The sequence below is a fragment of the Perca flavescens genome, chromosome 12 (genome assembly GCF_004354835.1).
Source record: "Perca flavescens isolate YP-PL-M2 chromosome 12, PFLA_1.0, whole genome shotgun sequence".
NCBI classification, from domain to species: domain Eukaryota; kingdom Metazoa; phylum Chordata; class Actinopteri; order Perciformes; family Percidae; genus Perca; species Perca flavescens.
In genome coordinates, this window is record NC_041342.1 from 5,129,922 (window position 1) to 5,157,791 (window position 27,870).

The following is a 27,870-nucleotide window of genomic DNA, read 5'->3' on the forward strand; positions in this document are numbered from 1 at the left end:
GGACGACATTCAAAGGTAGCCACACCCCGAACAACAGTCATTGGACCAATAGATTTGAATAGAAAAGAGATGACGTATTGTCATTATTTACAAGCAGACTTTATCATGTATGAAATTTCGACACCGTTTCCCTTGCAAAGTAAGCACACAGGACCACTTGGCCGCTGTGTATCGTTAGGGGAGGGGAGGGCGTAAAGTTCCCTTACTCAGACCTCATAAAAGACTCTCAATAAATACTTAAAATACTCTGGTTGGTATTTCAAAACTATCTCTACTTGCTGACGCTCTTTTTGGTGGAGGTTTCCCCACCGTTACCTAGCAACCAGGCTCCGCCTGTAAGCTGTGAGCCAGCCCTGCTCCAAACGTTCAGCGCTGCGCCGCTGCCGTGCAGTTTGCATTATTGATGATGCCACAGACACCAAACCTGTTCGAGATACCATATGTCAAGAAAGAAAGACCCAGAAATACACGGCTAGCTGCAAGATGATGTCAGGAGCAAGAGGATGGCTGCGGATCGGATCAACTTAAAACTAATGTCGCACTGCTGAAGGACCAGTTCATAACCCGAGTAAGTTCCCACCATAAAATCACTATATATAGCTATGAGACTTAAACATTTTGTATAAAATCGCAGTACAGACACTGAAATGTGAAATTGCCTTTTTGATAGTCTGACTCTGCAGTGTAGCAGCCTATGTTACTTTCTTGTAATGGCACACAGTGGTAGAAAATAAGTACTTTTACATTTTACATTTACTTGTATTTTTATACAGTTTACTTCACTTGAGTTTTTCTGCTCCTTTATATTAAAGTATCCCTTCAACCTACAATTCAGAACCAAATATTGCACTTTTTACTTCATTAAGTGTATTTGACAAAGTTACTATACTTACAGTTTATTGCTAGCCTGGTTGACATCAGACCCTTCCAGCAAATCTCAAATTTGCCAAGTTCGTCAGGGTTTTCCCATGTAAATAAACTATAGTTTATTGCTATACATATTGTCATTTTACATGCATAATGTCATTTTATGATGAATGTTAATTGGTTGTTATTAGATTAAATTTACCAACAGAATATTGATAACTCTCTTGACCATCTACGGTAAACTGCCGCTATATCATGTTAAAGAATGCATAACAATACTACAATAATATCATTTTTACAATAATGTAACACTGACAGAGCCATGTTAAAAGTATTCAATCAGTGTTATGCTGCAGAATAAGCCCTTTTACTTTTGATAGATGACTAAGATTTAAAATGCAGGACTTTTCTTCTAATGGAATATTTTAATATTTTGGAAATGCTTTTCTTATTTAAGTAACCTTCTTCCACCACTGTTTCTCACACACACTTTTACCCATAAACATAATTCACACCTTACACATGTCACGCAAACCTCACACAATGCACCGGATGTTAAATAATTGACAGCTTAGCACCTTTTGATCCAATGTTGTTGGCACCTTGCGTTGCTAAGTGATGAACAGGTTCTCCATCCTCCTTTCTCACCCCCTGTCCTGACACAGGTGAAGACAAAGTGTCCATGGAGGGAGAACCAGAGGAATCAGATGAGGATGTTAAGGGAGAGGACAAGCCCACTGTGCTCTGGGAGAAGTCCATTCAGCAGAGCATCTTTGTCGACCTAAGTGAGGATGAAAGTCTCCACCTCAGTGATTTGGAGAGTTCTTTAGCCTTACATCTGTCCCAGGCAGAGTCTGCTGCCTCCGAAGCAAGCATCCATCTCAGTGGTGAGTCCTGGAGTCACCGCTGTTTATTCTTTTTCTATAGAGTTTTTTGTTGGATGTTAAACTGGCTTGTTTTACCCATCCTGAACTATACAATAATAATATACAATAATTCTATAGTGTTATAACACATATGTAGCAAAGTTTGCGTTTTTCTCACACATTTAAAACAGATCATTAGTGATGATTTTAGACTTTGTGGCACACTGCTAATATGATACAACAGTGATGAGGGGAAATATATTGAATTTTTTGGAGCTATCTTTCCTTTTTGGTGACATGTAATGACATGTGTTGGCAGAGTCACAAAGTAAGTTGGAGCTGTCATTGTTAATGGTCTTAAAAAAAAAGTAAATTCGGTTGCCTGGGTGGCTGAACTGGTGGAGCGCACTTCCATGTACAGAGGCTTAGTCCTCGACGCAGCGGCTGTGGGTTCAGCTCTGACTTCTAGTCCTTTGCTGCATGTCAGTCCCCCTTTTTGCCCCTTTGCCCTGTCTAAGCTGTCATGTCAAAAATTAAGGCCTATAATGCTAAAGAAAAAAAGTAAATTTAAAGGCCCTCTAATTTGGTATTTATGTTGTTGGTGTTCTCTATTTTGCAGGGAGTGCAGAGCTGTCAGCCTTGGAAGTCACCTCCTCTGAGTCCAGTATTGTCAGCAGTCAGAGTGAGAAGGTGGTAGAGAGCAAGAGCAGCATTCTGCATGTGTCTGCCCAAAGACCAAACACCATGCAAGATGAGCCGCCCCTAAAGCAGCAGCATGACGACCCAGAGCAAGATACTAGTGACGAGGATCAGGACGACCTACCTTACGACGGTGTCCTCGGAAGCCCCTACTTCGACCAGGCAGCTAATTCTGAGGGCAGTATGAGCTCTGATGGGAGAGAAATAGTTCATGCAAGTCCTGATGTTCCTGCTTTGCTTGAATGTAATACAAGAGATAAAGATGATATTATAGAACGTTTGGGTTCTGTCGAGTGTAATGCTGAGAAACCAGCAAGTTTGTCGCAAGAGGATGCCCACACCAAACAAGACAGGTTTTTTGATCCTTCCAAGCCGAGTGAGGTTGCCCCATTATGCCCTTGTCCTTCAGACATTAACCAGTTGTTGCTGCGACACTTCTCCCAGGAGGAGCTGCTGTGGTCGGGTAGGCTGATTGAGGCAGAGACCCTGCCGGAGGTGTCCCTACTGGAGAGCGTGGATTACACTGTTTTTAGCTGTGCTCCAGCACACAACAGCACAAAGGTTAATGGTAACCACTCAGAGAGCTATGCTTGTAATTCTCAGATTGTTCAGAGTTTCTGCTCAGACAGGACTGATGAAAAGTGTACAACTGCATCAACAATTTCAAGTTTAGAGGAAGAAGCAGAAATGAAAATTGATAATGCAACCTCTACTGCTTCTGACAGCTTTACATCCAGCTCTGCAAGTGTACACTCAGAACAGGGCAGTGGGAATACCAGTGCCGTAGACGTAGAGAAGCAGGAAAACCCCGAAGAGGATGATCAGATTCAGAGAGTCCCACTTTTGCGCACCAGGTCCTTCAGCGAGATAAAGTATGGTCAAGGCCAAGTCCATTACCCACTCCCGGACTTCTCCAAGATTGCCCCCAAGGTGAAAATCCCCAAAGCTCCAAGCGGACCAGTCAGCTCTGTTCCTCAGAGCCCCACTGGCATGCACAGAGCCCAGTCCTCTCCAGGGATGTTAGAGGTGATCAACAGAGTCCTGGAGGATTCAGTCCATACATCGGAGAAGCCCTACGTCTTCAAAGACGAGGACAAACAGTCTGCTCCAGCACTGGTGCATCACCTGCAGGTAGAAAACATTCAGGGTTTACACTGCATTTGCACCTATGCTTTTTTGGTATTTTGCTTGTATTTCCTCCATCAGTATCTAGTATGAATGCGTGCATAGGACATAGGACTAACGTTTGTCTCATTCTATATGTCTTTAGGCTGAATATGATAAATTACTAACCAAATATGCCGAGGCAGAGAACCTTATAGATCAAATGAGAATAGGAACCAACGTAAGTAGAACGTTTTTTCGACCAACCTACTTTGTGTAGGTGCAGAAATCAATTATAATTTCCGAGTCATATTTTCAACGCAAGTTACAAGTTTATGGATCTCTTTTCACAGGCTCAGCCCTCCTCAGAACTAATGCTTTATTTAGAGTGTGATGATGATCATCAAGGAAACTTAATTGAGGGAAGCCATCTTGGATGCGTGGCTCCTCGCCTTCCCCCATCAGGTACGTCTCTGTGTCCGACATCTGATATTATGTCAGGTCCACGCTTTGCTTCGCTACCTGCAAATTAGTGTAGCTGGTTTCTATAGAGACAAATGGGGTCAGATGACACTATTCCAGTTACACAAACATGTTTTATTTGCTTTTGGAGCAATTTAATTAAGTGGAAAACAATAGCTGGGAACTGGACATATTTAAATCCTAAGATGGTCAGTAACTGTAGGCATATAGTTCACAAGACAGACATTTGCAAATTATTTGCATGTATACACTAAAAGTATAAAATATTGACACACGAGGTAAAGACAGGTAAGAAAAAATTATCCTTTGATTCCCCTTTTCTGTACCATTTCGATAGATATGTAAATGTCAAAGTTTATCAGAGACTCATTATCAGGGACATGTTGCTTATAAATTGATGGTGTTCATAATGGTTTTTTTATCAGAAAACTTAGGTGAGAAAAAAGAAACAATCCCCCAGAGCAACATTAAGGAGGTGAACCCAGCTCCCTCCAGCCAGCCTGAGGAGGGTCCCAGTGAGGGGGAAAGAATGACTGCTGAGCTGACAGGCATCATCAGCCAGTTCATGCAAAACGTAAGTTTGAAGCATATTAAAAGGCTACCATTAAATGCATAGACCTCTAAAACCATTTTTGAACCTTCTTCTATTCAGGTGGAAGAATTCAAATTGAGTGTGAGCAGCATGTCAGTGAGCACAGCAGAGCAGCAAATGGTAACTCTTGTTTACTTCCTGTTTGTAGTTCTTTACTGCATGTAATGCACAGAATATGGAAATGTAGAACATCTTGATTTTATGTCTCTGAGGTGCAAATTCTTTCTTTGCATGTGCATACATGTCAAATGTGCCCATTGTCAGATGCTGAGGAGTATTATGGAGGCTCAGGACCAATTGGAAAGAGAATACATTAGTAAGAAGGAGGAGCACAGAGCTCTGGAGATGCAAAACTACATGGGCCTGTCCAGGAACACTGGCACCTTTGACCCAAACAGGTTAGAGAGAGAGACCACGCCATCGCACCTGGGTGAATGTGTCCGCATCATTTTGTGTCTTCATGCGTGTGTGTGTGTGTGTGTGTGTGTGTGTGTGTGTGTGTGTGTGTGTGTGTGTGTGTGTGTGTGTGTGTATGTCTGTGTGCGCACGCAGGCTGATGGAGGGAGACATATTCAGGATAGGGATGCACCTTGAGGACATAAAGGAGATGATAGATAAAAACGTGTGTGAGCAGATTTCTCCACCCCACTCATCCTCCACTCCCATGCCCATGAAAGAGATGGTGCATGTCAAGCCCAGTCCTCTCTGCATGCCCACACTCTCACCTCCACCCTCCCTGCATGAGGTAACCAACTCACAGACACACCCATTGCCTCAAAAAAAAACTCACTCACCTTCACAATTCTTTGCCACTCTAGCAGCTCTGCTGTAGGAATGGCATGTAAGTCAGTCCACCACTCGGTCCACAGTGAAATATTTCAATAAATATCGGAAAGATTGCCATGCACTTTTGTACAGACATTCAAGGTGATCCCTAATTTTGTCTGTAGTACCGCCATGAAATGGACTTTTCTGGCTTTGTGTGAAATGTCTCAACAACAATGTACGTAAGGTATAGGCCACTATTTTTATTGGGGAAAACTTCTGGTAACAGTCGATAATGCTCACATCAATGGAGCTATTTTACAGTCGAAGTGCTGTACGTACACTTAACTTGCTTTTTGTGGCCACTTCATAATTTTAATCAGCTTTCCATAAATGTTCTGCTGTACATACACAATACCTGATCACTCATTTTGTAACGGCCTATGGTTGTATGGCAGTTTGTAGCGACATTTCCTCTCTGTGTCTGTGCAAGCTTAGTATTACAAATATAGGTTATCATAACCAGTGAGACCTAATGCATAGTAATGATAAAAAAAATAAGATCTGTTTGTCAGCAGCACATATTAAATACTCATTAACATTTTCGGGATTTATGTTGGTTATACTTTGTAGTGTATACATTTTATTTCAATTTTGCTTTAAAAGTTTAGGTTCCTTTTTCCTTCTCTTTTTTTGATACATTAACCCCATGGATTTTAGGGATTTGAAGCCACATTAGCAGCAGGTCTCTAGGATTTGCTAAAGTAGGTCAGTTAGTGAATTATCATTTATAGTTCCCAGAAGATGTGACCAGTGGCTTGACATTTTGGTTCAGAGTGAAATGCTTTGACAACTAAACAACATTTATGTTCCCTGCCCAGGATGTATAATCACTGAACCTCAATATTCTTTCAATATTTCTAATGTTATATACTCTAGCCTGGGTGCAGCCTGCTCTGTGTTGAATAGTAAAAGTTAATTTGTAGCATCCACACCCTGAAAAAATGCTGAGTATGTGTGTGTGTGTGTGTGTGTGTGTGTGTGTGTGTGTAAGATTACACTAACTGCCAATTATCTGACTGGGTCTCATGTTTCAGGGGCAAAGTGCAGGTTTTTCCCATATGGGTTATAAGATGGAGGCACGGAAAGAGGAAAAAAACAAGGAGGAAGTGGAGGAGGCTAGTGAGGTCCATGGAGATGAGGAATTACAGCAACGCAGTGAACTCATAACAACTGACTCTTTACTGAAAAATACTCAACACAGATACTGCCATTCAAGGTGCCTGTTAAGATATTTTCAACGCTCCAATAATATAACAATACAAAATGTGTATAAAGTACTTTTTATTATATTCTGTATAGAAAAAAGAAAATAGTTATCCTGGCTAGGATACATACATATGATAGAGTACTGTTTTGTCTAGCCATTGATGTTTTGAGTGCTGCTTACATGTGTGTTTGTGCTCAAATAATAGGCACGTTCTCAGCCTTCCCCTGGGCAGATAGGGTTTCAGGTGCAGTGTTGGTGTTAGGTTCCACCGAGTGTTTGAGTCGCTGTGTGCAGGCTTTCTTTTCTGTCCTGTTTCAGGAGCTCACAGGGCTCTGTGGAGGGACTGGAAATCCAGACAGCTGAAGCTGAAGAAGAGAGGAGCTCTGTTTCATTAGAAGTGATCGATAACAGTAACATCTTGGCATACCTGAGTGGAAGCAGCTCATCCTTGAGACAGAGGCAGTGGACACCCGACAGGTCAGTGTTGTGATGTTAAAGGCTACCTGACCATATAGATGTAAGAGCTAACTCTGACTGTGATTGGCTCTCTATTGTGGTTTCTCTGTACTGGTTAGCTTTTCAATAATGTATGGCTAATACAAGTAATCCATCTTGTAATTCTGTCAGTGTAAGTGCAAAATGTATGTATGTATGTATGTGTGTGTGTGTGTGTGTGTGTGTGTGTGTGTGTGTGTGTGTGTGTGTGTGTGTGTGTGTGTGTGTGTATATGTATATTTTACCGATGCATGTATGTAATTTATTGTATTTCAAACAAAACCCTCACCCTTCCCCAACTGTATGCATGTATGTATGTATGTATATTTTACTTATACATACTGTAAGTAATTTTTTGTATTTCAAACAAAACCCTCATCTCCACCTCACGGAATCTAAATATCTCACTTGTTGTTGCTGCAGTCGTAGCACCCCAGACAGTGTCTTGAACCCAGCGGGTGAATGGGATCTGGGTGAATGTGTGAGTCTGGCTGTGGAGGTCTCATCTTCCTCTGATGCACACAGAGACTCAGACACCCACATTCTCTCTGAGCCTCCTCTCAACACCTCATCTGTATCACAGGTCAGTCACAGATAGTGGGTTTGTTTGACAATTTTTGGTCTAATGTTTGTTGTGCAAGAGATTTTCAGGGATACTGTTTAAGTTACAGTCGTGTGTGGAGGATGCACAGGCTGCTTTATTTAAACGGGTTTTCTGGGGTGCAGAGGATTTTGAGCACGGAGACAGACAGTGGATTTGGGAGCTCTTACTTGAATCAATCCACTTCTGGACCATTTCAACCAAATCTACTCACAGAAAGGTACAAATCGATACACACAGCATCAATGAAATACATTAGTATTTAATAAAATTAGTTTCTGTAAATCCACAGTTACTATCTGCATGTCAATTTGAGACGTTTGATCCTCTCATCTTACAGTGTGCACTCCCAGAACAATGCTTTAAGTAGCACAGACAGTGAGGGCTCCTGCTCCAACCTGCAGACAGCCATCCATTCAGCCTCCCTCACCAGCCAGCGGCGGGTCAGTCCCCACCCATCTGTCCAAACACAGTCCTGTGGTGCAGCAGCAGCAGCAGTGGAGCGGTGGGTGGAGAGCACCACTAAGGAGCCTTCAGTCAGGCTGCAGGGTGAGCAAATCCATCTAATTAAGAAGTTCTCTTTTTATTTCATCTTATATGGTCAATACTGAAATGATAAGCACTTCTCCACCACTGACCAAACAGGATCTGAATGCAGCCCGCCTGCCCAGCTCCATCACCACGTATCAGAACCAGCACTCAGCACCACCATGGATACAGAAGAGAGAGGCAGCCCACTGTACTCCTGCTCATGTAATAGGTCAGTGTATGCTCAGGAGCAGCTAGTGTTAGTGGTTGACTGCTGAAAAACTACAACTTTAAGCTAAAGATTGAATCATCCTCTTCTCTGCTGTCGCCTATTTAATCAGTGAACCTTAGGGGTGTAAATCACACTTTTTATCACAATATGATATTCAATCAATTACTTGGGCGATAGAATATTTACTGATATCACAAAGTGTGCCACGATACGATGTTGATTTGATTTAATTCAGGGGCTTGCGACCGATATAAGACTAAATAACTAACATATGATTTGACAAGTTTATTACTAAGCCCTTAAAACACAAACAATTAAAAATAAACTACTCTTTTTGGTAAGAAATAAATACAATGTGGGAATTTCAAAATAAAGGCGCATCTTAAAGATGACGATATGTATCGATATTTTCACTTTGTATCGATAATATTGGATCATTGATGATTCCAGATAGATGTCGTTACACCCCTAGTGAACATCTGTATATGTGTCTGTTTAGTGAGGCTCTCCTGGCCTTGCAGTCAGAGGTATCCCGGCTGAAGAAGGACCTGGAGGAAGGCTTGGTCCAGTTGCCTCACCTAGCAAAGAAGATGGACTACCTCACCTCCAAATACAGACAGGATCGTCAGGAGCGCAAGTCTAAAACCAGACCCCGGACCCACCACAGACCAGCATGCAACAGGTGATCCCGCTGGCTGGTTTTAGTGGAGGAACAGAAGGATAATGGCTATTTTTGGGGGTGTATTGATGTATGAAAGAGACATTGTGTTCTTACCGTTTATTCATTATACTGTCATTATTATGACCCTTTTTAATCTACGCTCTAGTGTGTGGAAGCCATCAAGTGGCAGCACACAGAATGTGAGCGATCTCAGTTCCAGTCAGGTGAGGATAGAGGACTGGATCTCTTCAAACATGGGCCCCAGCCACAGCAAAGGTACTCCACCACCGCCAGTCTTGTATAAAGTACTTGAAAGCAATACTACTACTAAAGTCACCTTTTCGAATACTACTTGAGTTAAAGTCTTAAAGATTCTGATATTTACTGTAGTAGTAAGTATCAAAAGCAATTTTCTGAAATTAAATATATTTAATTATTAGATGCAAAAGTAAAATAGAACTTTGATTATGAACTTTATTGTGGCTTCCTTATAGTAAAGCATAATACTCAAGGTTTTCCACACCTTCTTAAACATCAAATTACTGACATTTGACATCAACAAAGAGAAAAACAGCAACAGAATTTTGTTTGTGAGTATCGTGTGTCCGTATATTTCCTCCGTCATCTACTATGGTTAGATCATTTGCTCTTCAGGTACAGACAGTGGTGAAACAGCTGGCTCTGAGATCATGTTGCAGTTCCACAGTTCGCCTATAGCGAGCAGGAGAGGCGGCAGCAGTGTGCGCTCAGCGGCAGAGTTTCAATATAAACTTCGTGAAGTGCTGCAATCCAACAGAGGTCAGAGCCAAAGCTGTTTTTCACAGTGTAGTTCTTTGTAAATTGTATATAATTTACATGGGTGATATGATATTTAAAAAATGGAACAACGTGTGTTATGCTCCTTCAGGGTCAGAGGGAAACGGCTCAGTGAGAACCTCTCGTCTGAACAGCTCCATTTTAAAAGGAGGGAAGGCTTCTGATAGCCATACCAAGCAGAGACTACAAAGTAAGTGACTTTATCATCTACTGTTTAGAACATCAACATTTTGGTGTCATTGTGATTGATGAAACAATGCATTTTGTCCGATTTACATATAGGAGATTTTAAACTAAATTCAACTATAAAAAAAATTGGTTTCAGAGTATACTGTAAGAGTAGTCCTGCATTGCCAGGCCTATCTCTATCTTAGCGCTGTGGAGTAAGGTCTGACTACACCACAGACACATTCTAGGATAGAGCATTTCTAGGATAGAGCATTTCTAGGATAGAGCATTTCTTTTAACCAATCACAATCATCTCGGGCGGCGCTAAGTTCCGGACGCATTGACAGTGGCTCTGCAAAAATAGTCTCAGGAAGGAACTTGTTCTGGTGCAACATTTGCACCCCGCAAATACAGAAATGTGAGCTGTTTAAATTAGCTGGATACATGGTTAAAACTCATTTACTAGTGTCTCGGCATGTGTAATTTGTCCAAAGCAATCCCTGCCCATCGGTTCCAAAACGTCCCAGTTAGAGAGGAAATGCCATAAACATATTCTTTGTAAATCTTTACAATCATTCCTCGGAAGAACCAATCAGGCCTGCATTGTTGCACGATTAAAAGTTTCTTCAAAACTTGCCTTTTTCAGTGTGTAGCTTGCTTGCTCAAAGTTTGTTGTTGTTTTCCGAAGCAACCAGAGAGCGGAAGGTGAGGGATGTCAGGCCATTATCCTGGAAATGTATCTGTAAGAGAAACAGTGTTGAAACAGGGCAGAGATATATCATATTTCATTTTTTTTTTTATTTGCCAAGTACATTTAAACATACGAGGAATGTATCTTCCGCCCATCCTAACTAATGAGGAGCAGTGGTCAGCGCCCAGAGACCAACTCCACTTGTAATGCCAGTGACTACAACAAGGGCAATGGCAGGAGTTATTTAGCATGCACGTCTTTATGAGTCATCGGAATCATCACCATGATTTTCAGTATTGTGTTCAATTGGTACATACTGTATACAGTACTGTAGTGCTTCTTATCTTACTGTATGTTCCCGCGATCAGCAGCCGTCACGGAGAGTTCTTACTCCAAGGAGGGGTGGTCTCTTTTCTCCTCTGCATCTCTCCAGAAGCCTCTTCTCCAGGTCAGCTACGGCTCCTCCAGCAGCCTGCCTGCGAGGTAAACACATACACATCACTTACTGAAAGCACACAGATATTAACCAGAGGTGAAGATATTAAATGATATAGTGTGGGTAAAGTGGAGTCATTCTTTCTTGCTGTGTGTCCTCCAATCCAGCTATAAAGTAAGGGAGCCGCCTCTGCAGTCCACGTCCCATCACAGAAAGCGCTCCACCCAGTCAGATTCGGCCCTCCTGCCCAGTAATGTGTATTTCCAGCGGACACCATCCCCAGTATCAATGCCCTCAAAGACTGGCAGCAGGACAGGCAGACACAGAGGGAACGAGGTGAGATTTCTTCACATGCATGTCTGCTGAGATCCTCCCTGTATAAAAGAACATCATCTGTGTTTCTCCAAAACAAAAAAGAGCCAGCAATTTCATAGGAAAGTCTGCTAACTGTTTCCTAGGAGGAAGACATGAATAGGACTCTAGACCAGGCTATTAAGATGGCCCGCAGCATGAAGAGGACCACCGACCGAATGGCCAAGAGACTGTCAGCGGACCTGGCTGAGACTCGAGTCCACAGGAGACATGACAGCATGCAGCCACCAGGGGGCAGGAAACACCACGAGTTATAACGAGCACAGTACACACCAGTTTACTCTGCCAGTCACTGATTTCCTGATGCCTATGTAGAACATATTTTTTTGAATGCTAAGTTATTTAAGGACCTGTTTATGTTAATTTATTGTTGTTTTTTTTTACATGGATTGTTTGTGTATTTATACATAGAAAAGTCTGAAATCACACAGCAAAAATATATTTTATTAGATATTATAACCACCTGTATATTGTAAGGTTTTTGGATTTTTCTTAAAAAGCATATGTTTGTTGATGGGCAGCATTTTGTTATTGCCTATAGGTCCCTTAAGTGTTTAAAAAAATTCTTCAGCATCTCAGTTTTATTCTGACCGGTGTGTAAAACGTAATCAAAAATACGTTACAGCCACTATAGTGGGAGAAAATGACTTTCTGACACAATATTTTTGATAGCAGAAAAAATGTGATCCAGTTGTGACCTCTTGTTAGGGGTCAACATCAGTCACAGTACAATCAATCACTCAGCAGATGAAGCAATAAACTTGATCTTTTCACAGTTCTCCATGTCAGTCCACTTGTGTCACCTAACCTTTTTGCTTTGTTTTATTTTACCTGCTCCCCAGCTATAAGCTATCCAGTACACATAAGCAGTCACAGGGTTAGGAGAAGAAGTTAAAGGTCCCATGACATGGTGCTCTTTGGATGCTTTTTTATAGACCTTAGTGGTCCCCTAATACTGTATCTGAAGTCTCTTTTATATAGACCTTAGTGGTCCCCTAATACTGTATCTGAAGTCTCTTTTATATAGGCCTTAGTGGTCCCCTAATACTGTATCTGAAGTCTTTTTTATATAGGCCTTAGTGGTCCCCTAATACTGTATCTGAAGTCTTTTTTATATAGGCCTTAGTGGTCCTCTAATACTGTATCTGAAGTCTCTTTCCCGAAATTCAGCCTTGGTGCAGAATTACAGCCACTAGAGCCAGTCCCACAATGAGCTTTCCTTAGTATGTGCCATTTCTGTGTCTGTAGCTCTTGAGGAGGAGAGAGAGGGGGGGGGGGGGGGGGGGGGGTGGCCTTGACCAACTGCCACTTTGCTCGTTTGAAAGTAATGATGTCTCTCTCTCTCTCATGGGTGGGCTAAATTCTCTGGGCGGGCAAAGCAGAGAAAGGGGAGGTAACCTTGCTCCTTATGACCTCATAAGGAGAAGATTCCAGATCGGCCCATCTGAGCTTTCATTTTCTCAAAGGCAGAGCAGGATACCCAGGGCTCGGTTTACACCTATCGCCATTTCTAGCCACTGGTGGACCATAGGCAGGCTGGGGGAACGCATATTAATGTTAAAAAACCCCATAAAGTGAAATTTTCATGCCATGGGACCTTTAAGTCACTTAAAAGTAGGCCAGATTTGTAATATTACAACTCAGGTTTGAATGAGTAACTTTTGTCCTTTTAGCCCGATTTGCTCATTTGGCACCTCTAATGTGCATCCCTGCTGGCCTGTGGGTGTGGCGACACAGTGTCTTCTTACCGAGTTTCTGTTTGCAGGGCTTTGCTGGTGCCAGGCTGTGTTCACATTTTGTGTTGGGTATCTAGTTTGACTGTTGTTGTTAGGGGGGGTATCAGGAAAGAAGATGTGTCCAAACAACATTCCCAAATGGTTCCATCTGATTGTTCAAAGAGCGGATAAAGTTCTCAGTGTGCATTGACCTCTGGGCCATCAACAGGAAGGAGTCACTGTGAAGCAAGCATAACTCTTCAACCAGTGCTGTTGATCCCTCACATTTAAACACAGACATTTCAGTGACTCATGTTGAATGTGTAATGAGACATTTTTAGTTAGCACGGTTGCAGAATCCTAAATGTCCACTGTAGGTGGGAAGCTAAAATACTGTGCAGTAAAATACTTTGTATATTGCAAATGGCCAGCCAAACTATTTATAGAAAATATTAAATATATTTTAACCATTGAGTAACCTTATTATGAGACAAAACTGATGTTGGTGGTGGAGGTGCAACGGGTTTCCCCACATAAAAACAAACATGAATTCAATACGTAACAGGTGCAAAAGAAGACAAAGGAAATCTGTTAGTATTTCACGTCTTTGTGATGGTCAGATGACTAATGTTTTCACGGAAAGGGATATCTTTATTAGATTAATTTCCCTCTCATGAGCAACGTTCTTAGGACTTGACTTGGAATAGTACAGGAAAAGCTGCTGTCATTGGCACTGTCACCTTATATAGCTGCAGGTGGGTTCTCATGTTTGTGGTCTCTACCAAGAGTTCAATAAAGTATGTCTTCTTCTTTAAAGGATGAGTGCACAATTTTCAAGTCTGTCTTAAATCAGTTTTCACTTGCTTGTACCTACTCAAGATATTCCCTTAAGTGCTTCCAGGGTAAGTAATGGAGGAGCAAATCTGCAGACTTCACTCTGCAAAAACAGGGACTTATGTACGACATTTTTTTTTGAGGACAGCCTCATTCTAAATTGAGATATGCATTTGAATATCTATTTTTCATAGAACCAGGACAGTGGATTTAGTCTCCCATCCCTTCCATTTCAAGAAGGAACATTTCAGGAAGGAGCAATTGTTACAGGAAGATAACACATTTAATGTCCATATGGAAACGTGAGTACTGTTCTCAGACGGACAAAAAGTGAACCTATCCTTTAAGGATACAGATTGTCTAACTTGATTAATAACAATCTTAACTCTTAATTCTTCGTTAGTTATGTCTCAAGGTTTTCAAATAGTTAATAACCAAAAACAATTCTTAACACAGTATCCTTTACCACATATTGAAGTATGCTGGAACACACAAAACAATATTGAATACTTTTTGTTCTTTGAACTCCTTCTGGCCTTTATGCACAAACAAGTTTATCTGGTCCACTGGAATCCTCCCAGCCCATCGTTATAATACACACCTGAGGTGGATCCTCAGCCACTGGGGAAGAGAAAAGCTATTATGATAACATCGCTTTGTTACCTTAACTGGAACTATTGGCACATACACAGTATTGTTATGTACATACAGTATAGAGAACGGTAAAGTGTATGATGACATAAGCCTGCTTGTTTCTGCTGGTTTGTCAGTGTTGTGGTGAAAGTGACAATTGAGCTCAGCTGATTCTAAAGCAGCTACATGAACTGCATCTATATCAGAGAATATAAACAAGTGTATTGTATACGTATACTAAGACACCAATTGCCATTGCAAATGTTATACTTTATTGACACCCAACTAACATGTCATATCTGTATTTACAGTGAACTCAGTGTTGATAGATTTGTGTTAACGAATTGAGGTCAAAATGAATAATGGCTCAAAAAGAGGTTTCATCTATCCCAAGAGTAATCAAATATTGTTTGGATGAAACCTTAAACATCATCTTCCTTTCACACAGAAACAGGTCATCACTTGTGTCAAGTTGTCTTTTTTATGTAAGATATAATGATGGATATTTCTCAACAGGGATGTTTGGGTATAGTTTCTTTGGGGGGGAGAAAATATTTCAACACTACAAGACAAGAATCAGAGATGGTTGCAAAAATGAAAAGTCTGCTACAAAAAGTCAGATTTTTATCGACATTCTGGTCTTACAACGATGAGCATACTCGTCTCACTCTGATAGGCCGCCCAGACACCCCTGTGGGGAGGAGTTACAGCCTTTGGGCTCTTTGGTATTTGCTGAAACAATAAAGGACCTGTCGTTTCATCTGAAAGAGAGGGAGGGCAGGGGGGGACAAAAGAAAAAAAGTCAAATTTAAGCCTGAGCTACTTCCCTGAAGTCATTTTGAGAAACATCATCACACATCTCGCCTCCAGGCAGCAGAAAAACGCTGAAGGCATGGCAGAAACTAGGTCAAAGATGCTGAAACTTTTGATTTTATTCACATTCACGGAGGTAAGAGATGAGATTCGTTTCTAAATGTACACTGATTATCTCTTAAATGTTTTCACAAGAATACAGTACAAAGAACAATTTTACCAGCATCAGTGTGCATTGGTTGGCAAGTTTCCCTATCTTTGATAAAGTGCTTATTTTAAACATCCAGATCAATAATAGTGTGTGTAAAGGGAGGACTTTTGAAACATGTGAACACTGGCTCTTTTGAGTGTCACTGCTTTCAACAAGTGTGTGCGGCATGTCCAACCTTTGCTCAATAGACAAATTCATTCCGACCTGAAAGAAATACCTGCGCTGACCAGTCCTGAAATCTGTGTTGAGTGAAGGTAATGTGCAGCCTGCTGCCTCTCATGCGCCGAGAATATGATACAGGCATTAAATCCTGCTGCATAATTAGCCTCAGGATATAATGTGAAATACCAATAGCGCGCTACCCTTGGAATGATGTCCTGTCTTGAAAACACTGCATTTCCTGTCATTTCTCATCAGGGTTATTTCCTTTCAGTCATTAACCTGCCATGTTTTTTCATTTTCAGATTTGTGCTGCTCAAAGTGGTAAATTATCTTTTTTTTACATTTGCCTTGAGATAGTTTATAATGATCCCAAACCAGTGCCTGACTGGGACCCAAAAAAGGTGGAGGCACCATAATTCAGCAGTTCCATGACATGATCGTTGCATTTGTCTTGGATATATTTATATTCATATTTCTTGTAGGGGTGACCCCGATTAGTTGACTATTCGACGATTCGATCTAAGGATCCTGATTCAACTAATCTCACAGTTGAATCGTCGCGGTTTCTGAAAATGTGGTTATGAAACAAAGGATCATTCCATTTGGGCTACATTGGGGTGCTGAATATCCAATTTTATGTAGAATTGCTTGTTTTTTTCCAAGAAATCATAGCCTTTTTTTGGTATGAATATCTGCCAAATTATAATACTGTTAATAACAATTAGAAGTAAGGTTACTCATGTGGAAATAAAATCAGACGTGCCGGTACCATTTCAGGCACTGTCCCAAACTCACATAATGTACAGTATTCCTTAATTTGAAATGCAAATTACCTTAGAAAGCATCAGGCTGTTTTTATTTCCCCAAAATATGATAAATTATAATATAATATAATATGTATATATAATATGATACTTTTTGAATGTATCCCATCATTGCTTTCTTCTCTATCTCCGTCAGCCGTCACCGTGTCAGTGTTTACAGTCACATCTAAGAGTATGACAGTGCAGTGGAGCGGCTACACTGGGGCCAGCTCCTACAAGATCACAGCAACACCCAGGAACTCCCCGGGACCATCAGTCTTCACTCAGTTCAGTGGCAACGTTGTGATGGGCTCAGTCAACTCCCTGTCACCCAACACAGTGTACATCATGAAGCTAGAAGCCATGGACAATGCCCTCAATGTCCTCAGCAGTGCAGCGACACAGGAGACCACAGGTCAGTGACAACAGCGAGGAGAAGTAAAGGAGGAAAATGAGTCCTGGTGGATGATTCAGATTCAGATAATATCCATAAAGACACGTGTCTTACATTTATACAGTGGTGGAAGAAGTCCTCAGAAATGAATCTGCTAATATTTTGGTAATCAATTAATCATCACTTTTCCCATGAAATCCCATGATCTCCGGCCCCAGCTTCTCCGCTGTGAGGATTTGTTGCTTTTCCCCGTGGGTCGTCTCTATAAACTGGATATCTTTCGGTCAGACAAAAACAAAGCGAACAGTTTGTAGACATCACATTGGGAAGAAGTTTGTAGACATCACATTGGGCTCTGGGACATTTCTCACTATTTTTAGAAGTTAAATTGAACAAACAATTAATGAACAAGAAAAATAAAATTCATGAAATCTTCTCATGTTTTGAGTAAACAATCCTTATCTGTATAGAAAGAAGTAGCCATAGCTTTCAAATAAATGTAGTGGAGTAAAAAATACAATATTCTTTCTTAAATATGGTGGAGTAGAAGTAGTAGCATAAGAACTCAAGAAAAGTACAAATACTACACAAAAGTGTACTTAAGTATAGTAGTAGAGTAAATGTACTTAGTTACTGTACTTTCTACATTTCTAGTATATTTCTGTATATATACAGAAACTGTTATAAATTGTCAATCAATCGTCATAAAGTAACCTACTTTATTTTAAAGCATTCTATTTTGTTATCTGTCGTACTGATTTTGCTTCTATCATTTGCTCTCCAGCTCCTGACGTCCCCAGCATTGAACAGGCCTACTCCAAACACAGCAACAGCATCACTGTGGAGTTCACAACCGTTTCCGGGGCAAGCAGCTACCTCCTGAGGGCAGAGTCGAAGACCGGTAATTTCTTCTCTGAGACGGTGGTGAGCAGCTCCCCCGGCACCGTGGTGCAGCTCCAGCCTTACACGGACTACAGTCTGAGTGTCATGTCGATCAACTCTGGGGGGAGGAGCCAGCCCTCGTACCCAATCGAGGCCAGGACAGGTACGGACCAAAAGTCTTAAAGAGTCCTAAAAACCCTTCACAATGTGACTTCAGTAATTCAAATAGTGATAGAAGATTGAAAAACTGATCAAAGTTTAGACAACACTTTTTTAACACATACAGTACAGGCCAAAAGTTTGGACACACCTTCTCATTCAATGCATTTCCTTTTATTTTCATGACTATTTACATTGTAGATTCTCACTGAAGGCATCAAAACTATGAATGAACACATATGGAATTAAGTACTTAAGTACATAATTCCATATGTGTTCATTCATAGTTTTGATGCCTTCAGTGAGAATCTACAATGTAAATAGTCATGAAAATAAAGAAACACATTGAATGAGAAAGTGTGTCCAAACTTTTGGCCTGTACTGTATATCATTTTCACCCTGAAGACCGATACTATTATCACTAATAATCTATAGAATTTAATGATAATGACCTTTTTTGCCCACTTTCACATGTCCGGACGGACACTACACATTAGAAGCCGTTTACTGAAGATGGTAATCGGTGTTTGCAAAGTGAAAGGCAGCCTTTTCTGTTGACCCTGTAGGACAATAGTTTGTTGGCTCACCCTGCCGGCCATAATGGCGTGTCATTTCACCGCCCATTGTCACAGAGTCTCTGCTCTTTGCAGCCAACACACAAGGGTGTAAACTGAATCCATGCCTTTGCAATATACTATTCTCATAATATGAAAAGCAAAAACCATGAGAACTGGGTTGTCTCTCTTCCCCGAAGGAGTAATGTAACATAATCACAGGGAAACGGTTTCCATCTCACACCTCTTACAAAACAAATCAAGTCAGGAGAGTAGAAGTAAGAAACCTGTGTGTCAGTATCTTTTCCCTTTACCCGTCATTGCTGTCCACCTTGATCTGTCTTTAGTGGTAATGGCGCCCAAGTTAAACACCACCTCTCCTGAAAACGGCACCATCCTTGTGACCTGGACCCCGGTGGAAAACGCTGTCCTCTACACGCTCTGCATCATCAAGGAGGGCTCCATGTCCCGCAACAAACTCAACACCACGGACACCATAGTGAGCTTTGGTGGCCTTGAAGCAGGGGCCACCTACTGTATCAAAGGCACAGCCTGGGACGCCGCGGGTCGAGCTAGTGAAGACCTCACCACCTGCCAGATCACACGTAAACACGATGAGATGTCTTAACATGAATCCAACATATTATTAGCAACTATAAATCAGCCTATTTGTGGATAAAAAAACAATAATGATGAGCTTACTGGCTTAATAGGTAAGGTAATCACTAAGGAAGCCATCCACAGATACAATTATCCGTAAGGATTCACAGTGCCACATTTATGTTTATATTATACATTGGTTTATAAAAAATGCCAACAGTTATTTTAATAGCTTAGTATTCTATGCACTATAAAAGGTATGTATAAAGGCTTTAGGCCACCCACCCAGTTTAGTATGCAACTTCATTTTATACAATATATGTAGTAGGGGGTCCCTGCTCCGTCTCTCTCTCTCAGTTAAGGGGTCCTTGGCTTAAAAAAACGTTGTTGACCCCTAATGTAGAACATGAATGTAGCAGATACTGTTACTCATTTCCTTGTGATTTCACTTCCAGGCCCTGCAAGACCAGAAGTGATCGCCGTCGAGGTGACTCAGGGCCGATCTCTCGGGGTCGCTGTGTACTGGATGTCAGCGCAGGGAGCGAAGAACTATGTGGCCTGGACCAGTAATAGTCAAAACTGTTCTTCAACAGTTAGTGGTTACTGTTTTATCACACCTGTGGAGTGTGGCCAGAACCACTCTGTCTCTGTCATAGCCTATAATGACGCTGGGCCCAGCAGCCCCTCGAAACAACTAAAATACATTACATGTGGGTATATCACACACAACCATAGCCACATACAACATACTTGTATGCATGTGGCAAATATCAGACACAAAATCCTACATGTTTTAAAGAATAGTTTGACATTTTGGGATGTATGCTTATTTGCTTAACCCTTGTGTTGTCCTCGTGTCAAATTTGACCCTTTTTTCAAAGTGATTTATATCAGAAATATGGATTTCTTTCAACCAAATTGCCCAAAAATAACATGGATGTTTCCATACAACTTTCTTCAGGTAAAATTAACGATCACTTTCATTGAATTTTTGGGTGTTTTATTCAATTTCATAGCATTTAAATTTTTTTTTAAATGGTTTCAAAACAGTATCCGGACTAAACTTTGACATCTGATACCCATCTGTGATCCACTCAACATCCTCTGATCTTAACTATTAGTCAAAATAAATCATAATTTCTGCTTTTTTAACTAAAAACATGTATAATTTCATATAAATGAGGTTTGTTGACCATGAATTCCAAGAATAAGTGTAAAACCTATTATTAAACCAGCTCAGGTTTTTTTAAAAAGCGCCAAAAGCATGCAAAAAGTGACAAATACATCTGAAAAAGCAAGTTCATGGTTGACGGGAAGACAACACCAGGGTTAAATTAAATAAGAAAAGTAATGCCACTCGGCAAGAAAGCAAAATAAGGGTATTTCCCAAAATATCAAACTTTTCCTTTCACAAGTGGTGTCCATTCCTATGAACCTCTACGCCTCTTTCTCTGACAGATCCCTGTCCCCCAGAGAACATCTGGGTGGAGGAGCCCAAAGCAGGCAACTGCTCGCTTGTGTGGAATGAGGTGCCACTAGTGGAGTACTACATGGCTTTCATAAAGAGGGACGACGGGACTGAGAATTCGTGTAACACCACTAAAACCACGTGTCCATTTTCCTGCATGTGTGGCTACACCTACCTCACCACCGTCTTCCCCTACAACGAGGCCGGCTCCAGCCCTTACGCAAACGTCCGCAACTACACCACCAGTAGGACCAGAAGCACCCACATAGTAGTACCAGCACTGATGCATGTTTTTGTTATCAAGTATAAGGACCATACAAGTGGTTTTGTTTTATTTAGCTCATTAACTTCACATCAAAAATGTAACCTGTGGCTGCTCCACAGCACTTTTTAACATATGAAAAGGCCAAATGAAGCTGGGGTTGGCAGTTTTTTGGAAAAGGCAACAAAAAAAAAGCCAGAATTAAAAAATATAGCTCTCCCCTCTCTGTCCTAAGCCCCTCCCACCAGACGAGCACTGGCACATGCACACGCTTCATACAGTAAACATTACGAGTGAGTCATTTCAATTATCCCGTTTGTGATTGTGATCCTGATGCCAAATTGTAGCAATCCTTTTTTGGAGTTGCTTTGCAATGTAGGCAGTTGTTACCAATGCTGGAATAGATACTTTTTCTGCAGGATTTTTCACCATTGAATCAGTCTGTCACCATCTGAAGGGACTTGCACCACGCCATCTGCATGTGTAGAACAGCCAATGGGAATGCCCTCTCTCTGAAATGACCTGTGATTGGTCAAAGTCTCCCATCTCAGGCTAGATTTTCTACAGCCTGAAAACAAAGCCAGGATGAAGTGCAGAAATCTAGTTTTATCTTAGTCCACTTGAATTACAATATACTGAAAGGTTATTTTTATACTATTGCCCAATGACACAAACAAACTGCCTACCTCCGCTTTAAGCACACTCGCATGGCTTTCTGGGACACATGGACACATGACACACCTGTGCCTTTTCTAGTCAACAAGATACATTTGGAAGAAAAAAAAAAGTTTTAAGTACATGCAAGTTGACAGGTGGAAACAATGACTGTCTGGATGGTGTAACATATTTTTAAAACATGTAAAGTCATCTGTATAGTCCTTTGTTGATTAATGTTCTCACCTATTTTTGCATTTCTACTCCCCACCTCTCCCCCAGTTCCTTGTTGCCCACAGGGTGTTAGCATAAATCTAGTTTCTACAGAGACCCTGGAGATCAATTGGTTGCCCGTCAAAGGGGCCGAGCTGTACGAGACAACGGCGGCAGAGACTAACGATGTCATCCACTGTAACGACACGGCGCCAGTGTGCGCGCTGTCAGATTTGAGGTGCAACACGGCTTATACTGTGACCGTCACACCTTGCAGCGAGTTACGAGGATGCAACCGCACCTGCACGCCCCAGACACATGAGACAGGTATTAATGGGGGTATTTAGAGGGACATCTCACCTCACAAATACACACTTATCCACATACACACAAGAGAGTGAAGGCAGGGAATTTTGTGAGATAAACCTAAAAGCTTGATGGTGTTTTAAGCCCCCACCATCGACTTCAAGGCAGCGCTGCGACCGTCGACTTCAAGGTACCTAACCCTAACGTTACCCCTAACCCTAACCCATGCCTAACCCTAGTGCCTTCCATGCAGCGCTGCCTGGAAGACGACGTTGGGGACTTAAAACACCAAACACCAACCTAAAATATCAAACATCTAAAACATAACACAGTAGCCTAATGCTAGTTCGACATTTTAGGAAATACTACTTATTTTTGCTTTGTTGTCAAGAATTAGATGAGAGGATGGATACCACTCTCACGTCTGTCCAATATACAATATATGAAGTCACATACAGCAGCCGGTTAGCTTATCTTAGCACAAAAACTGGAAACAGCTAGCCTGCTTCTGTCCAAAGCACTATAAGCACATATACACACTTTAATTCTGTAGGGCCTAAACAAATGAGATATACTATGTTCATCAATAAGGTGATGTTATGTGTACTTTGTTACCTTTGGACATTGCCAGGCTAGCTGTTTCCCCCTGTTTCCAGTCTTTGTGCTAAGTTAAGCCAACCAGTTGATGAAGGTAGCTTCATATTTACCGTACAGGCATGACAGTGGTATCAATTTTCTCATGTAACTCTTGGCAAGAAAGTTAATCATCATATTATCTGAAACTACTTCATTACAATAATTCCTCGATCTGATGCAATAACATTATGTGTTTTTGGTATGAAAACAGCTCCGTGTGCTCCAGAGATCGTGAATATGACGCAGACCAACACCTCCACGTACAGAGTCCACTTCCTTACCCCCAACACCCCCAACACAAATTATACCATCACAGCCATCGGACGCTACGACACACACTCGTGCCAGTCTAGAAACGGCTCCTGTGAGCTCACACAGCTGCCCTGTGGTTCAACCTATGAGGTCATGGCAGTGGCCATGACAACTGTGGGGAGAAGTCTACCTGGATACAGTAAACCTTTGGAAACAGGTATGGCAGTATGAGTGGTTATCAATTGGACTGAATGTCACATACATTTTAAATGTGCAGTCCAAAAAATCACAAGGGCCAAGTGCCTTATCATTGGGTATAAAATATTTGATTGTGATTTCATCCATTTTTTAACTATCCCAGCTGAACCATTTAACAATTGTTTTTGTCCATTTTATATATTTTCATTATCAGGGCTTGTAGCAAACTTTTTTGACCACCAGCCACACAGGCTTTGTACCAGCCAATTTCTTTTTGCCTCATAAAGCATCGTTCTTGAACTTGTTAAGAATACACATTTAAGTGCTGTTAAGTTATTAACAAAATCAATACTGCACTATATTAAACAATATATACAAACAATATAACTTTAAAACAATATTGCATCGCAGTACAATTGTTCTGTACTGTCATAATTCAGCCACTCAACCTTGCCATTGTCGCCAACTGTCCACTAATGTCTGCTTTAACTTTTCTTTGAATCATCCTCTTCTTTTTGTTGGTTGCTTGTTGTCTTCATCCCAATAATGTGCTGCCACATTCTTTTGCTCAAATCCAAGGAAATGGTGACCTTGGTTGAAATGTGAAAGAACAGTGGTAAAAAAACAACTAATGAATCATTCAATTCGAATTGGCTAATGGGGGGCAAGTCAATTGACAGTTTCACCCACCAATGGCAAATTTCATCCACATTTGGCGTGTGGTCCAATGTGGATTTCAAGCCCTGCTCATTATACATACATTCAATCCAGTATTGATTATTGTTCTGTAATTCACTCCCCGAGGTCCTTGCTGCCCCATGTATGTGAATGTGACCCAGGTCACCCAGGCTATGACCAACGTGACCTGGTCACCTGGCAGCGGAGCTCGCTCCTACATCACCACCCTGATGTCGCCGCGCGGGAATGCGAAGTGCCACACTCTGGACACCCATTGCCTGATGGGATGCATCACCTGTGGCACCAACTACAGCGTCAACCTGGAGTCCATCAGCAGCACAGGACACAAGTCCGAGTGCAAATATCGCGGATTCTCATCCAGTGAGGACAAAAACATACATGCACACACACACAAAAATATACACACGGATGCCTGTTTGAGCGTGCGAAATGAGGGATGAATAATGACAGTTGGAAATGGTCAGTAGTATAAAGTTTCCACATGAACACCACCACAAACTCAACTTTTTCAAACTCATTCTTGTAGGTGCCTGTTGTCCAACCAGCGTCAGGCTCTATCGCAGGACCAACAACTCCCTCAGGGTGCACTGGAGCTCTTTGGGCCCTCAGATGCAGAACCACACGGTACAGCTGTACGGGACAGCAGCCAACTATACCTGTATCGCAGCTGCCGGCAGCAAATACTGTGATATCCAGGAGGAAACGTGTGGGGACGTCTACACGGTAGTGGTGGCACCAGTGGGACAGAATGGGATCAAAGTCAGCTTCTGTCAACCCAGGACATACTCAGGTGAGTCATAAAGTGGATGTAGTAAATGATTATTATCACACATTTGATGTGATTTGATTTGTTCTCATAATTATTGGGAACAAGCGGCATTAATGTGTTGATTTTCGTCATATTCTCAGTTCCCTGCCCGGGAGGTAATGCTGCCATGGGTAAGTATCCTCTAAACTTCACTTTTTGTTTTGCAGTAGTTAAAGGAATAGTTTGACATTTTGTTAAGTGTTAGATGAGAATATTGTTACCAGTCTAACCGTTGAGAGTGGTAGCGATCTTCTGATCTAATTCTCGGCAAGAAAGCAAATAATCTTGTTTATCAAAATGTCAGAACTATTCTTATAAACTTTTATTAAGTTATGAGCTGTTTAAAAACTGCTACTGCACTGAAACCTTGTTTCTCTCCTTCTTAAGTGATCTCTCGTAAAAGACGAAGTGTGAATTAAGTGCGGTAAGTCCATTGTCACTCAACTCGCTCCAGATAAGAACACACTGTCTACAGACCACTTGGAGGTATAGTATAGTATAGTTACAGTGCTTTGTGATTGTGAACTTGTGTTTACGAAATTGATAAAAAGCTGTTTTCACAGGACACATCCATTGTGCTACTTCACAGCTTAAAGAGTATCTTATGACAACGCGAGCATCCTTAAATTAACTGTGCCTATAGTGCACTCGTGTTACAATAGCCGTGAATATTTGAGTAGAACATATAGCATATATAGACAAGCACAGGTGAGGCTATCTGTCTTTACCTCTGGGACTTATTGATATCGTGTCTGTAAAACACGGGCAGAAGAATGAGGGAACATGACTCAGGGAAAGGATGACAAGGATGGAGAGCTGCAGCAGGAACGTGACATGGGCATATTATTATGTCTGTGATGATAAATAAGATGATCTTCAATAGCCTCTGACTCAGTATGACAAGGCTGTATTCTGCTTTGTGCATATAAAGGAAAGTTTTTTTTGCACAAAACAACCACGTATTGAGTGTAATGAATCAGTATTGAAACTATGATGAGATGTGTGTAATAACTGGTTTTCCCACTGAGTCCAGGTTGATAATTTCTCCCTCTCATCTTTCTTGCCCTACAGTGAACCCCTCCACTTCCCCCACCTCCTTAACACCAACCCTCTAACATGGACAGAAGACTGTAAAGATCCAATCTATCCAAAAGAAATATATTTTGTTGTTACTGCTGCTTGCAAGGAAAGCTGTATAGAGTCTGACAAATTGTTTTCTGCTGAATAAATAGGTAAAAACACTGAATTAAAACACAAAAATATATAAAAGGCGGCTTCTAAATAAATAACTGTGGGCATTTATCCAATTTATTTGAACAATTATTGCTACTTTTTTTTAAAGTAGGCTGCATGTTATTTTATCTTCTGTTCTGCTATTCCTCATGTTTAATCAATGCGGTTGCCCTTTCATAATAAGACCTAATGTAACCTCAATATGTTAATGACATCTAGTAAAAATGAAAAAGGAGCAGAAATAGAAACTTCACAGTGAACCTTCCAGATAAATGAATCATGGCAATAGTCATTGAAAGGCAAAATAAATTTAAAATAAGATTAGGACTTCTCCAAGTAGAAGACCTCCATGCGGCGGCTGTTGACATGCCTCTGGGTTGTAAAGCTGGTTGGTGACCCAGAAGAGGGTCAGTTAAAAGTGGGGCCGCAGGTATCCATCTGGTTAGCCGGAGTCATGCATAGCAAGTCCTGTGGATGATACTCAGATTGCTGCTTTCATTGGATTTGTTTTTCTCTGTTGACAGATAACAATAAAGCACATCGTTTTTGCATTACAACATTGTGTGCAGGCAATCATCTTGTGTGGGTTTTCTTTATAAAGTAGAAGATGTTTTTGTTCAGGTGTGTGTGGGCTTGGATACATGAGCTATATTTAGTCCTCCAAAAATAATCCAGAAAAAATCCATCAGACAAACATGCTGAGATACAGTAGGTCTTACTCATTCAGGAGATGACTTCCACTGAACGTAAAAGTGGTCAAACTTACCAAAATGTCCCTGCATGAGCTTATTGCACATGTATTTTACTATCCACAGGTGGATGATCAGGCTAGAAATGATGATGATCACCCCTCTATAAGCAAAAGAGAAAATCTTAACTTATTATTGAATTATATGAAATACCAATAACTGATATGTTTGCTTGAATCATTTTAATTCAGTTGCACACATACACATAGAAAGAAACGGAGTATCAACCCTTTTTCTTTGACAGATGTGCGAGTGATGTAATCATTAAATCATTATGAAAAAAAAAGAAAATCAGTGTACTACAATTCTTCAATCACTGTTGCTAAATCAAAGTATAAGGGCTTTATTAGCATATTCAGATACAGTATTGACAAAGCACCGTATGAAAATTGACAAAGAGAACACTATCTGAGGTCGATTATGTGTTGTGTACTCTTCAGTACAAATATTGTGCAATAAAACTGTGACTTGATGTTTGAGTATGTATCAGGTCTCTTTCTCCACTATGGATCCAAAGTAACAGTTTGCTGTATACTGTAACTTAAGCTTAATTATGATTTTCATTCCACTTTAGGAAAAGAGTTTTGTACTTTTGTACGATACCTATATCTTTATCAAACCAATGTGCACTTTATCTCATTTGATTCAGCTGTGTTTTTTGCCAATACTTTATGGACTTTTTAAAATCTTAGGGAAATTAAATCATTGTTGTTTTTCCAGGTTGGATTATTTATACAAACAATATCCAGCACAATGTATTTTAATTTCTTCCTAACTACATCCATTCAGTAAATTTACCACCAAAACAAGCAGAGTGACCAGAATTCTCAGAGGTGGACTTTCACTAACAATTACTTTGTCAAATTCACAGAACATGCATGTATTTAAGAACGTGTTGTTCCTACACGTGGCAGACACAAGCTATTTAACATTCAGGTGGATATATTGTACATTTCACCCTAATAATTAGCATGTTCATTGGGACG

At 40.9% G+C, this 27,870-nt stretch overlaps 2 protein-coding genes across 3 annotated transcripts; both read left to right on the forward strand.

Moving 5' to 3' along the window:
• The first annotated feature begins 124 nt into the window (after window positions 1-124).
• On the forward strand, window positions 125-12,424 carry aknad1 (AKNA domain containing 1). 2 transcript variants are annotated; one of them, XM_028593503.1, is made up of 22 exons: window positions 125-568; window positions 1,533-1,754; window positions 2,353-3,563; window positions 3,703-3,777; window positions 3,890-4,001; window positions 4,445-4,593; window positions 4,672-4,731; window positions 4,876-5,009; window positions 5,164-5,356; window positions 6,474-6,655; window positions 6,965-7,123; window positions 7,565-7,724; window positions 7,868-7,962; window positions 8,083-8,291; window positions 8,388-8,502; window positions 9,002-9,184; window positions 9,330-9,439; window positions 9,818-9,961; window positions 10,071-10,169; window positions 11,207-11,321; window positions 11,442-11,610; window positions 11,733-12,424. In XM_028593503.1, exons 2-22 carry the CDS (start codon window positions 1,550-1,552, stop codon window positions 11,901-11,903), a joined length of 4,050 nt encoding a protein of 1,349 aa, XP_028449304.1. In that variant the 5' UTR covers window positions 125-568; window positions 1,533-1,549; the 3' UTR covers window positions 11,904-12,424. The 2 variants fall into 2 exon arrangements, with proteins under 2 accessions (XP_028449304.1, XP_028449305.1); XM_028593504.1 differs by having other exon boundaries at window positions 11,210-11,321.
• Window positions 12,425-17,012: 4,588 nt separating this feature from the next.
• On the forward strand, window positions 17,013-26,576 carry fndc7a (fibronectin type III domain containing 7a). Its single transcript, XM_028593078.1, has 12 exons — window positions 17,013-17,232; window positions 17,996-18,256; window positions 19,154-19,411; window positions 19,862-19,972; window positions 20,865-21,119; window positions 22,073-22,330; window positions 23,157-23,414; window positions 24,200-24,454; window positions 24,621-24,884; window positions 25,004-25,033; window positions 25,290-25,326; window positions 25,974-26,576. The coding sequence occupies exons 1-11, from the start codon at window positions 17,013-17,015 to the stop codon at window positions 25,319-25,321; spliced, it is 2,202 nt and encodes a 733-aa protein (XP_028448879.1). The 3' UTR covers window positions 25,322-25,326; window positions 25,974-26,576.
• The last annotated feature ends 1,294 nt before the right edge of the window (window positions 26,577-27,870 follow it).